This window comes from Hoplias malabaricus, chromosome 5, assembly GCF_029633855.1.
Source record: "Hoplias malabaricus isolate fHopMal1 chromosome 5, fHopMal1.hap1, whole genome shotgun sequence".
Classification (NCBI taxonomy): domain Eukaryota; kingdom Metazoa; phylum Chordata; class Actinopteri; order Characiformes; family Erythrinidae; genus Hoplias; species Hoplias malabaricus.
In genome coordinates this window covers 14,095,112-14,108,673 of record NC_089804.1, presented here as the reverse complement: position 1 = coordinate 14,108,673, position 13,562 = coordinate 14,095,112, and the positions used below count along the sequence as shown (strand labels likewise).

General features: G+C 42.8%; 1 protein-coding gene across 6 annotated transcripts in view; it reads left to right on the top strand.

Moving 5' to 3' along the window:
* The first annotated feature begins 1,357 nt into the window (after positions 1-1,357).
* Positions 1,358-13,562, top strand: part of map7b (microtubule-associated protein 7b) — a 37,829-nt gene continuing 25,624 nt past the window's right edge. For 3 of the 6 annotated variants that reach the window (XM_066671759.1, XM_066671758.1, XM_066671756.1), the window contains exon 1: positions 1,359-1,643. In XM_066671759.1, coding sequence (XP_066527856.1) covers positions 1,526-1,643 — 118 coding nt within the window. In that variant the 5' untranslated portion in view covers positions 1,359-1,525. Of the gene's footprint in view, positions 1,644-13,562 lie in introns of all 6 variants that reach the window. The other 3 variants (XM_066671760.1, XM_066671755.1, XM_066671757.1) reach the window with 2 other exon arrangements.

Here is a 13,562-nt window from a genome sequence, read left to right as displayed (position 1 = left end):
AAAACTGATTTAGCAATGAATGACAGCTGTTCAACATTATGGTCACAGGAGGGGGCCTATCCTGCCAGCCACCATCAGCACATACAACAGTGAATCTGTCCACCCAACAGTTTGTTTATAAACCTAAAACATTTTGTGTTTTCTAATGTTATTTGGACAAAAAAAGGCTAAAAATATGTCCACAACAATGTATGGAATTTGTTTTATTTACATTGTACCTGTTTCCTCTTGACTGTCTGTGAGGAGTGTGGGGTGTTCTCCCTGTGTCTGCGTGGGTTTCCTCCGGGTGACTGTCTGTTAGGAGTGTGGTGTGTTCTCTCTGTGTCTGCGTGGGTTTCCTCTGGGTGACTGTCTGTGAGAAGTGTGGTGTGTTCTCTCTGTGTCTGCGTGGGTTTCCTCTGGGTGACTGTCTGTGAGGAGTGTGGTGTGTTCTCTCTGTGTCTGCGTGGGTTTCCACCGGGTGACTGTCTGTGAGGAGTGTGGTGTGTTCTCTCTGTGTCTGTGTGGGTTTCCTCCGGGTGACTGTCTGTGAGGAGTTTGGTGTGTTCTCTCTGTGTGGGTTTCCTCTGGGTGACTGTCTGTGAGGAGTGTGGTGTGTTCTCTCTGTGTCTGCGTGGGTTTCCACCGGGTGACTGTCTGTGAGGAGTGTAGTGTGTTCTCTCTGTGTCTGTGTGGGTTTCCTCCGGGTGACTGTCAGTGAGGAGTGTAGTGTGTTCTCCCTGTGTCCGCGTGGGTTTCCTCCGGGTGCTCCAGGTTCCTCTGACCAATGAAAGTGCCATGGGCTCCACATTGCGCTCCAGTGGGAAATAGTGTTCAGACATCTCATGGTTCTTGAAAATGAGAATGGTAAAATTTGAGAGGAAGCTAAATAATTTGTCATAAACCTAAAGGCCTCATGCGGTTTTACATTAATTTACACTTTGAAAATTGTGACTTATATAAAACCATCAGTCCATTTATCACTGTCTGCTCCTGTCCTAGCCAACATTAACCGACTGGTTCACCTTGCCCTGCTTCCCCCATGCTGAATATTTCAGTAGGAAACAGAGCAGTGTGTGTGGTGACAAGTGAATTTGTGTGTGTGAGAGGGAGGGTGAGAGAGAGAGGCAGGCAAGCAGCATCAGCAAGTAGAGCAGCAGCAGCATCTTTGGCTTAAAGACAGAGTGAGAGGACAGGGTAAGGGAGGAGAAGAGCAGGCTCTTGGTGTGGATTAAAGTGAGCTTCTCTAAAGCTTGGCAACACGAGGAGTCTTCACTGAGCTGTTTACCCCTCAATCAGGGCTACAGGCAGATTTTCCTCTTCACTTCTGTCATCTGATGTCAGCCTGTCTGTCTTTCTTTCAGTCTCTTAGTGAGTTTTGTGTTGTGTCCTCTCATCTCTCAGTCTCTGCACACTCCAGTCAAATGAGCAGTCTGCAGGCAGGCTGAGTGCTAGCAGTTAGCGTTAGCGTGAGTAAGCGTTCAGGACAGGAGGAGGAAGAGGGAGCGAGAGTGAGAGAAGAGAAGAAAGAAGGAGGTGGGGGGGCATGCCGGCGCCCCCCAGGCTGCAGAGGGGGGGCAGCAGGCCGGCTTTGCCCTTGCTCTCCACCATCATAGAGGAAGAGGAGGAACAGAGAAGCTGCCGCAAGAAACGCAGGAGAAGAGGTGAGAGGGAGAAGAGAGGTCACAAAGTGATAGAGGCTGGGAATAGAGGAATAACAAATGAGAGTAGACAGTAAACTGAGAAAGAGAAGGAAAAGGAATCGAGGAGTCTGAGGATGAAGGCTGAGGTCAGGTTAAGCAGTCTGCTTCTGCCTCAGTGCTATGCTGCACTGGAACATGACCTGCCAGTGAGTGTGCATTATTATCACTTGTGATGTGTACACTTAAACATTCAGTGTTTGTGTTGTGGGATTTTGTCCCTGGAGTCATGGTACAGGACATACATCAGTTCCAGGAGCTAAGCTGTTGCCCAGGTGGGAGTTTACTTTGTACATGTCATGAATTGGAGTTCTATACTGGCTTTTCTCTTCATTAGAGTTCTTGAAGTCTAAATGTATTTGGAAATCTAGAACGCTGGCTTCACTCTTTGTGATGGTTCTAGATCACAGGCTTCAAGTATGAGAATTCTAGGACACTGAAAGTCTGAGAGATTTTTGGGGCCATAGTGTTGGTGCTCATCAGCCGTCATTTAAAGCATCAGTTTAATGAAAGGCAGGTAGTGTCGCAGTCACACAGCTCCAGGGACCTGGAGGTTGTGGGTTCGATTCCCGCTCCGGGTGACTGTCTGTGAGGAGTGTGGTGTGTTCTCCCTGTGTCTGCGTGGGTTTCCTCCGGGTGCTCCGGTTTACTCCCACTGTCCAAAAACACACGTTGGTAGGTGGATTGGCGACTCAAAAGTGTCCGTAGGTGTGTGTGTGTGTGTGTCTGTGTTGCCCTGTGAAGGACTGGTGCCCCCTCCAGGGTGTATTCCCACCTTACGCCCAATGATTCCAGGTAGGCTCTGGACCCACCGTGACCCTGAATTGGATAAGGGTTACAGACAATGAATGAATGAATGAATGAATGAATGTGTGTTCATCCTGAAACAGACCATCTGTGATCGTACACTTGTACTGATGTTCCGAGACCTTTTCCTCTCTGGTGATAAGTGAATCCAAACACACACTGCACTTTTGACCCCAGTTTCCAACACTTTTAAAGTCAATGGTCATCTGTCTTTTCATGGTTATGACTTCATCAACACGTTTGTTTGTTTGTTTTTTCAGCTTTTGAACCATTTAAATTGACGAAGTACATTAGAGTGTACAGTAACAGTGTTTATTAGCAAGTTAACAGCGACAGTAGAGGAATAAAATAGCTTTTGGAGCTTGTTTTGTTCCTTAAATCCTTAAAAAGTAATAAATGGATTTTGCATGAGTTTACTCTGCTGACTAAGCTTTTAAGTAAACATTAATTTGGCATATCGTTTGCATAAATGAGGGAATTACTTCTGTATCTGATGCCTTTGGGACGTGTGTGTGTGTGTGTGTGTGTGGGCACACCTATAAGTTTGTCTTACTCCTCTGTGGAGAATGATGTGCATGAGTGAAAAGCATTCAGAGTGTACATACTTGTCTTAGGTGCGGTGGGCAGCAAGCTGTGATTTTGTCTGTAGATATTTTTATAGGTTTCAGTGTCAGAGAAATGAAATACAATCTATTTTTACAGTTGCTTTATGCCAAAGTGCTCTCTGTCTGTTAGCAGATCGGACCGATTGGCTCTAAGTCTGTTGTGTGGTTACAGGGAGTGGCCATTTTGCCCTGCAGTTGGAGCCATTAATGACTGACAGGTTAGACAGGAATGCGTCAGCATTCTCCTCCTCCTGGTCACATGAGCCAGAGGACGACAACAGTAATGGGATGATAGGTGAGGTCAGGTGCCCTGGCTGTCTCCATGGTTACAGACAAACTGGATCAGTGGAGTGTTCCCACTCTGACTTTTGACTATACACAAGCACAACCCAAAAACAACTGAGAGTCTGTGAACCATTGCAACAGCAGTGATGTGTAGATCTACTTTCACTATCAGTTTTAAATAGGTGTGAGTTTATGACCTTGGGTGAGCACTGTGTGGTATTTGGTGGTGATTTTCATCTGTTTTTGTTGTTCATAGAGCTTTAATGAAACCAAGAGCCACACTGCAGTGGTAAGGGATTATTAACTTTAAGACAGGCAAGCAATAATAAACATGCTCAAGCCAAAGATTTGAAGAATACAATACAATTAATTAAAAATGGAAAGTTATTCAACAAGTTAAATTTTGTTGTCTTCATAATAGTAACTTTACAGGAGGATAGTAACTTTACTTCCAACTTTCAATGGAAGTCAATGTAATTTTTTTAGAGCATTTCTATTGGTCCATTGATCATGAAATTTTCACACAATGTGAAGGACAGTGGCTGTGTTCAAATGATGTAGTAAACTAAAAATCAACAAAGATGGCAATACGTGTTTTTTTTGGACAGTGACAATGCTATTTATGAAAGGCTTTTTTTAATCTAATACAGAACAACTACAATTATTTAGTTTAATGCTATAGATGTAAAGATTTTTTGGCACTTATGGGGTCAGGTTAAATAAATCTGGCACAGATAGGAGTACACACTTGGTATTTGCAAGAACATTTTATCAGTGGATACTTGAATATTCATTCATTCATTATCTGTAACCCTTATCCAGTTCAGGGTCGTGGTGGGTCCAGAGCCTACCTGGAATCATTGGGCGTAAGGCGGGAATACACCCTGGAGGGGGCGCCAGTCCTTCGCAGGGCAACACACGCACATTCACTCACACTTACGGACACTCTTGAGTCGACAATGCACCTACCAACGTGTGTTTTTGGACTGTGGGAGGAAACCCACACAGGCACAGGGAGAACACACCAACTCCTCACAGACAGTCACCCAGAGGAAACCCATGCAGACACAGGGAGAACACACCCCACTCCTCACAGACAGTCACCCGGAGCGGGAATCGAACCCACAACCTCCAGGCCCCTGGAGCTGTGTGACTGCAACACTACCTGCTGCACCACCGTGCCGCCTGACTTGAGTATTCAGGTTAAATATTTAGGATTGTTAATTAGTTTTGTAAGTGGAAAAACTGGTATTGGTGCATCCCTAAGTTTATAAAGCTTAATGTGTTTGGAGAGTGCCAAGGCTTAACACCTATTTGGCTTCATATTCACAACATTGTCCCCCAGGTGGTTTGGGAGCTTTGCAGTAGATGATGAGCTTCTTATCGCGGATGTGTTATATATCTTCATTCACAGAGGAATTTTTCTTTCTTTATTTATTTATTTAGTTTTAACAATTATTTGAAAACATTACCTGCCTTATTCATTGTGCGGAAAAGTTCATGATGGAAGGATCAATACCTTTTGAAAAGCAAACAAACATTTCTTTGTGAGTCTAAGGATGTTCACAGGTAGCTCAATGCTACCAATCGAAACCTGGAATGTGGCGGCCCAGTGGCTGTGATCATTTTAAGGTGATTTCCCCTGAGAAGAGGTTTGTGCTACCGAACTGCATAGAATTATGTGCCCTAGTGTGTTTTTGTTAATGCCATGATGTGTGTTTTATAGATGGTTATGTGTGTTATCATATATCAGTTAGGGTTTGGTCTGGACTGAGAGAACCCAATGATTTATAATGGCTCTCTTGAACAGTTTTTGAAATAAACACCAACGTTCCTGACACTGTGGCCAAGTAAAACTACTTCTAAACCAAATGAACCTGTGGGATTGGGGAGCAAACAATTTTGAGATGTTCTGGCTTTCAGATTTATTTTTTTATAATTTTTTTCATTAATGGGAACAAAATGGCAAGTTTGCGTTGGTAGAGATGTGTTGAATAGATCTGTGTGGCCTTTTTGGAGAGTGCCGTTGTTCCTGGGAGAACTGTGCTGTACTGTAATCATGAGAAACATGCCTCAGACTTTGCACAGCTAGTTAATGCACATGTGTCAGAACCCTGTCCTTTGTGTTTTAATGATTGAGCAAGGTCCCTCGCTCTTTGTCGCTCTCACCCAGCTTAGCATTAGCGGCCGCTAAGCTGCTCAGCTCTGGGATTGGAGCCCTTCCCCTTTTGCGGACTCTGCCACACACGCCCGCACACACACACACACACACACACAGATTGGTGCCATGTGGAGGACTGCACATTAATCGCTAACACTAGTATAATCTCCCTCTGTCTTGTTTGCCTAAGCATGCATACATTAATGCAGCACATACAAACACTAATATCACACACACAAGCATCCATATGGGTTAGTATTGAGATTGATCTCTCTCTCTCTCTCTCTCTCTCGCTCTCTCTCTATGGGGGTGGGGTGAGAGGCCACTGCTTGTTTTTTCTCACTCTGGACACTTTCTGTCCTGTCAGGAGCGGGGCAGCGGTAGTGGCCCCACCGTCCTCCTTCCATGTCTTCATCTCTTTACTTGGCTGAGAATTAGCGGGTGTAATCCCTGGCCTATGACGGATGCTTCCTCTGCTGGCCGCTGGGTCTGACCCTCAGCGTGTGTTTGTGGCGGGAGGGCCGTCACTGCACTCGTTTGGGATGTGATCAAGGTTTCAGGAGTGTGTTCTGGAACCTGGAAAAGTGTTCTGGAATACTCCGGGACATTCCAGAACCATGAGTGACACCCAAGGTAAGAGTTCGGCTGTGGTTCGGTTCGTGTCCAGTTCTGTAGGAGTGGGGACACTCACGTCCGTATGGGCACCGGGGCCCGATGCCTGTATCTGGTCTTTTTCACATACGTATTTGGCGATGCATAAACATTTTGACGTGAGAATTCCATCTGCTTGGATAATTCTCTTTGGGTTACAGTACTTGTTAATGCCGTGAATGGATCGTTTAAGGACGACAGGGAAGACATTGAGAGAACGGTATTGAGGATGGTGAACAGTGATTGTAGTTTATGTTTGTATTTCTCTGAGTTTTTGTGTATGATGTGTGTAGGGAATACTTAGAGGCGAAGCACGTGAACTGTATAAAGCTTTGTGGGATTAAAGCTGGGGGAGGAGTGGTCATGTGTGAGAGGTTAGAGACTGTACAACACAGACACTAAGACACACAGGACTTCTCTGACCTTTCAGCTCAGAACAGAGACATAGGCAACGAGTTTAGAGAAATACAGAGAAAGGCAAGGGTTTACATAGTGCAGACCGCTTAAAAAAATCAATCATGAAATACTGTTTAGATGAGAACCTGAGTGTAGATAGGTGACAGTTTCCTTGTTTAGAAACGAAGGATCCTAGGTTTTCATGTTTGAATAGTTAAGCCCTGTCTCTATGGAGTGAAGCCACTTTTTGTATCTATCTATCTTTTCATCCATTCGTTCACCCGTCTATCCATGAGCACAGATAATCTGTCTGTCAGATCAGATACACAGTGTTTATAAGTCTGTCTGTCCATCTCTGCAGTCATTTGTTCTGTTGTGTAACAAAAGCAGGGCTCCTGCTTTACATAACTATTCATCTCCCCTGTTTGACCTCTGACCCCTGGCTGGCTAGAGTTCTGGCATTCCTCCATCACTGAACCTCAGTTACACTCCACTACACACACACACACACACACACACACTGCCATGGAAACTGGTGCTGCAGCAGAGCCAACATGGACGACTAGTATCATACCCAAGCCAAATGTTATGTGAGAAACTAAAATCATGTGACATTTTAAAGTCATTTGACATTATGGGGCACTGTAGTGTCTCGTTAGAGCTCGGCGATATGAGCTCAAATCAATATCACGATTAATTGTGCATTTTATTACGATTAATGAACGATTATTTTGCTTTTGTATTTTTTTCACAGTTCAGTGACGAAGCTTGTAGTGTGAATATGCCCCAGTGTTAAATGTGGGATGTATTTCTAAAGTCGCTGGGAGCCTGAGCATTTATATTTGGTGTGTGATTGTACTTTGGTCACTGAGGTTTTTTCTCAGAGTTTACATTTGACTTTTGTTCAGTGTCGTATTAATTGTAGTCAAAACACACCCCGTCCAAACCACAGACGCTGTGTTTTTCTTTGGTGCGAGCAGCTCGAGTTGCTTGGTCTGCCTCTGTGTTTAGGTTGTTTCCGTGTGGCAGATAGGGGTAGGATCACGTGACTACAGCTTGGTTTTAAAAGGACAGTATATTGGGGACGTAGCAGAATAAAAAAATTAAAGAACAGTAAAAGTTCATTGACGTAATCGATATAGACAAGATTATGTCGATTAGAAGTTCTGAATGACGTCGTTCAGTTTATTTTCGATTAATTGCCCAGCTCCATGCCTCGTCAAATATTGAAGGATCTGTTTTGTGCCTGGACCTGAAAAACATGATGATTTAACACCTGTTAATGCTTTATCATGATGATCTCTCTCTCTCTCTCTCTCTCTCTTTCTCTTTCTTTTTTTGCTCTCTCTCTTTCATTTTCTATTTTTTTCTCTTTTTCTTTCTCTCTATCCCTTTCTTTTTTCTCTTTCTCTCTTTTTCTTCCTCTCTCTTTCTTTTTTCTTTCTCCCTATCCCTTTCTTTTTCTCTCTTTCATTTTCTCTCTCTCTCCTTTTATTTATCTCTTTTTCTTTCTCTCTATCCCTTTCTTTTCTTCCTCTCTCTCTCTTTTTCTTCCTCTCTCTCTTTATTTATTTCTCTCTCTCTCTCTCTCTCTCTCTCTCTCTCTCTCTCTCTCTCTCTCTCTCTCTCTCAGTATGCTTGTGTTTGAACACAAATCCGTAAACATGTGGCCTTCAAAAAAAAAAAAGATATATTTCTATCCCAGTGTGTCATAGCCTCTCACTCTGAGTGGTGTGAGGACGATGAGATAGTCGGCATTGAGGATGTTCTGCTAAATCCTCCTTAACCCAGATAGTCTGCACCAGGAATAGAGCTATAAAGGCATTCTCTGCTGTGTGTGTGTGTTAGGATTTGTTTGATTTCATATCGATCTGGTAATGCACAGATCAAAGACCTTCTTTCTTTTCAGTTATTGCCAGGAAGTTCATTGTGGGGTTGTGATGTGTGGAATGGCTGGACATACTGTGACAGTTATACAACTTTTGTTCATGGCAGGAGGTCATTTTTTTTGTTGTTTGTTTGTTTGCTAAACACACGGCTCAGTCAGCCCAGTGACCGGGCACTGAATATGTCTTTATAATCAGAAAGCAAGCCATTTTAAATAAGGGCTGCCTTGTGTCTTTTGTGTCTAAATAAGAGTATTTAGAGGACATTACATTTAATTTTTATGAACTTGAAAAATAAGCACCCACAGCATGGAGACCTGACCCAACCATGCCCAGTCAATACTGATATACATGAGGCACTATTCAAACCCAATTGCATTCATGGATGAATTATTGTAGATGTGGATTAATGGTGTTTTGCTTTGATATTAAATGCTTTTTAATTGTGCGGCACGGTGGCGCAGCAGGTGGTGTCGCAGTCACACAGCTCCAGGGACCTGGTTTGATTCCGGCTCTGGGTGACTGTCTGTGAGGAGTTTGGTGTGTTCTCTCTGTGTCTGCGTGGGTTTCCTCCGGGTGACTGTCTGTGAGGAGTGTGGTGTGTTCTCTCTGTGTCTGCGTGGGTTTCCTCCGGGTGACTGTCTGTGAGGAGTGTGGTGTGTTCTCTCTGTGTCTGTGTGGGTTTCCTCTGGGTGACTGTCTGTGAGGAGTGTGGTGTGTTCTCCCTGTGTCTGTGTGGGTTTCCTCTGGGTGACTGTCTGTGAGGAGTGTGGTGTGTTCTCCCTGTGTCTGCGTGGGTTTCCTCCGGGTGACTGTCTGTGAGGAGTGTGGTGTGTTCTCTCTGTGTCTGTGTGGGTTTCCTCTGGGTGACTGTCTGTGAGGAGTGTGGTGTGTTCTCCCTGTGTCTGTGTGGGTTTCCTCTGGGTGACTGTCTGTGAGGAGTGTGGTGTGTTCTCCCTGTGTCCAGGGTGTTTTTTTATTTTTTTGTGCGCCAATGATTCCAGGTAGGCTCTGGACCCACCGAGACCCTGAACTGGATAAGGGTTACAGATAATGAATGAATTCATGCTTTTTAGTTGTGTTTTTTTTTTTAGAAATAAATTGATATTTCACACATCTGTAAGGCAAAAACAGTGTTATTATTTATATTTTTCTTTTCGTTTTTTTCACCACTGTCCTCTAATGACCTCCTGTGCAGAATTTCAGAAACAGCTGATGTGCTAAAGTTTCTCACATTACTGCTGACACTTTAAGAAATGCTTAACTCTCTTAAAAAGCATAGCTTCGATGTAAATAGATTTAACAAATTTTTTTCCTACCTGGACATTTAGTGGAGCAGTTATTCCTGCAGTGTTTAGTTGAGGTGTGGCATTAACCTGTACACACACAGCCTCTAAAGTATTATTTGCGTGTACAGTATTCATATAGCATTCCTAACGTTCACATGTTTAAGTAAAGAACGTATAAATGGGCAGTTATTCATTTTCAGCGCTGCCTAAATTAGGGGTTACAAAGGTAAGTGTCCTAAACAAACAATGCTATATCACACAAGGGCTTTAGCCATTATCGCTAGGTTTGTGTAAATAGCGATTGTCACTGCTTTGAGGTTTACTTTGTGTAACCACAGTGTTGAGATTCTGCCTCATTTGAGGTGAAGAGAACACAACTAACATCACTGTCCTTGTCATACCCTGAGTACACACAGTTCCAGTTCTCACTGGACTGGATATTTTTAGCTGTGAAAAGAATCAGATCAGATCAGATCTGTCAGTATTCATTAAAAATGCCTTCAGTTTCACCCTGGCATTAATAGTTTAAAGTCATTCATTCATGTTTTGACCAGTTCATCCTGCTCAAGGCCACAGTGGGTCTTGAGCCTCATTTAAAATAATGATTAATCAAAATGTACAAGCATTTCGTCCAATGTTAGGTCTATGGCTTCTTTTAAAAGGCTCTACATCTGAAATGACTAACAAAAGAATCTAATATAGTGCTCACTGACTTTATTTTTTTACAATTCGAGATTGTCTTCTGGAAACTTGTTCCTGATGTCTGGTCAGTTGAGGTGATCGTGTGCATACTGCATGTTTATATATATATATATATATATATATATATATATATATATATATATATATATATATGTATAGTAGCATGGGGATAAGTTAAGTCAGTGCTTTCCAAACGTTTTGTGCTGTGACCCATTTGTAGATGAGAATATTCCCTCATCTATTCATCGGCTGCACATTTAGCTCTTACAAACTTGTCCATCTTTTGCTAGCAGTGTTCAAACATGCGTAGCTCATGTGCCTTGCCACCCCCCCCCACACACACACACACACACACTTTGGGAACCAGTGAGTTAAGTGATGAAAGACGTTTTGTGTTTTTTGTGACTTTATTTTGTGCAGCTGGCTTATTCTGCTTCCTTAAATGTCATGGAGCTCAGTTCAGTTACAACAGCAGGGATAGCTGTAGGGTGTAGATGGAAAAGTACACACACACACACCAACCTTTTCTCTATTGTACATCCTGCATGAAAAATAAAGCTGGGATTTTTCCTGATTCTGTAGTCACAATGGGGAGCAAATGAATTTCAGGTTGGATTACCTTGGTGTATTAGTGAGGTTTGCTTCTATTATCTTTATGAATACCTTCCTCACAGGCCTTTTGTGATACGTTGAAGTTAATCTGGTTAGACAACACTTCGATGACTAAAACAACGATTTTTATTTATTTATTTATTTTAATTTGTTTTCCTGTAGGGGGTAAAATGATTATGTTCCGACATAAAGGTTGGGAAACGGATACCCAGAGCTTTTAGCAGGGAGTAAATAGGTCAGACAGAGTTAGGTCTTTGCGTATATCTGGAACAGCAGTGTCCCCGAAGAGCCTTTAGGAAGAAAGCAATCTGGAGCAGGCAGTAGCTACTTTAGTCTGGTCTTATCAGATGACGGATATTTGTGAACACCTTACTCAAATGGCACGGTAAAATGCTTAGGTTCAGCTACGGTTCTGATTAGTAGTAACCAGTCCGGGCAAGACCTGGGAATGAAAACCACAGTATATTATTGAGACTTCTTGGGGAAGACCCATAACACTACATTACGTTAACTACTTCTGTGTAATGTGTAAAAGTACTGTGAGTGACTCTCTGATCTATAAATGTACCATGTAGTGATGTGGTTTTTGATGCTTTATCACATACTGTTTATTAAATTTATTAGACATACAGTTAGATGCTAAATCCTGAGTTTTATACGTCCATAAGTCGTTTGCCACATTAACCTCATAGCTCCAGGGCATAATTAAAGAAGCTAACATTAGACAGTAGACAGTGAACATGTCTTAACTGATCAGCTACTTGATGGGTAGGTGGAACAGGGTTTTGTAACATATTGTCGCTGTCCAAAGAAAAACATGCATCTTAACAATAACAACTTTACTGTAGAAGGAAAAAACCTTAACTTTCAACAGAGGTCAATGTAAAATGAAAAGTCATTTTGGAGCATTTCTATTGGTCTATTGATCTTGACATTTTCACACCGTGTGGAGAACAGCTGCTGACTTTTCATGATCCACAATCCACAAAAATAAAGATACGTGTTTGTCTTTGGACAGCGACTATATTTACACCTAAAGCTGCTTTAAAATGAACTGTGCTCTCTATCACATTTTCTAATTTTGCAGTTTGTATTAATTGCTCATTCATTTCTGTATTCTCTGACTGCTGTCTAGACAAGCCATCTGCCAAACTGTCTACAGTTGATCTGCTCTGCCGTACACCCCCCTTTCTCCACAGTATTATGGGATACACTTTGAAGATTACTCTTTAATGGGAATCCTCATATGACCAAACATCAAACTAGTAAAAGCAGCTGTTATGTACATAGCCAAATAAAACATGGGGTTTGTGTTTTGACGTGACTTCCCTCTACATCTATGACTAACTAATCAGTGAAATAATCTTATGGGCACCAATACATGTGTGTTTCAGGACACCTAAAGTGTTTACAGTTTTTAGAATATTAGGGAGTCGCCTCAAATATCACCAATATGCAGCATCCACTTTAGTGATGTGACCCTCCGTGACCCTGAACTGGATACGCCGTTACAGACGGTGAATGAATGACGGCGCAGCAGGTAGTGTCGCAGTCACACAGCTCCAGGGACCTGGAGGCTGTGGGTTTGATTCCCGCTCCGGGTGACTGTCTGTGAGGACTGTGGTGTGTTCTCCCAGTGTCCGCGTGGGTTTCCTCCGGGTGCTCGGGTTTCCTCCCACAGTCCAAAAAACACACATTGGTAGGTGGATTGATGACTCAAAAGTGTCCGTAGGTGTGAGTTTGTGTGTGTCTGTGTTGCCCTGTGAAGGACTGGCGCCCCCTCCAGGGTGTATTCCCACCTTACGCCCAATGATTCCAGGTAGGCTCTGGACCCACCGTGACCCTGAATTGGATAAGGGTTACAGATAATGAATGAATGAATGAATGAATGACTGGATTATGGAGCAGTAGACTTGTATGTATGGGTCAGTGTGGACGGGGGTTGAAAATATTTATAAATATTTATAAATCTACAAAAGGGGGGCTCTGTAGGAAAAGGTTGAGAACCACTTTTGTAGTATTTGTTTGCTTTCATACTCATTCTCTCAGCAGTGACTCAGCCATAACACACAGTATGTGTGTGTGTGAGAGAGAGAGAATAAATATTGATCAGGTGTGTGATGTTGCAAGTGTCACAGCAGGTTGCTGAGTGGTGTTAAAACACAAATCAATATGAAACTCAGCAGAACTCGACTGACCTTGGTAACTACCATAGTTGATATAACATCGATATCCAGTGTGGTTGCAACAGTAACATGACTGATGTGTGACTGAGCCCCTCTCTCATAGATCAGCATTCCATCCCAGACCTGGGCTTCCCCTGTTCTGCACAGTGGAGTGTTTTTCTTGCTCTGACGCACTGGATTCAAGCCCTTCATGAACTGAGTCAGGACTTCTGTTACAGGGCCTGACTGTCATATCTGTTGCCAATAATATCAGTCAGTGTAAAATTATCTTACCATGATTTTATATGAACCCTGTTCTAGTAA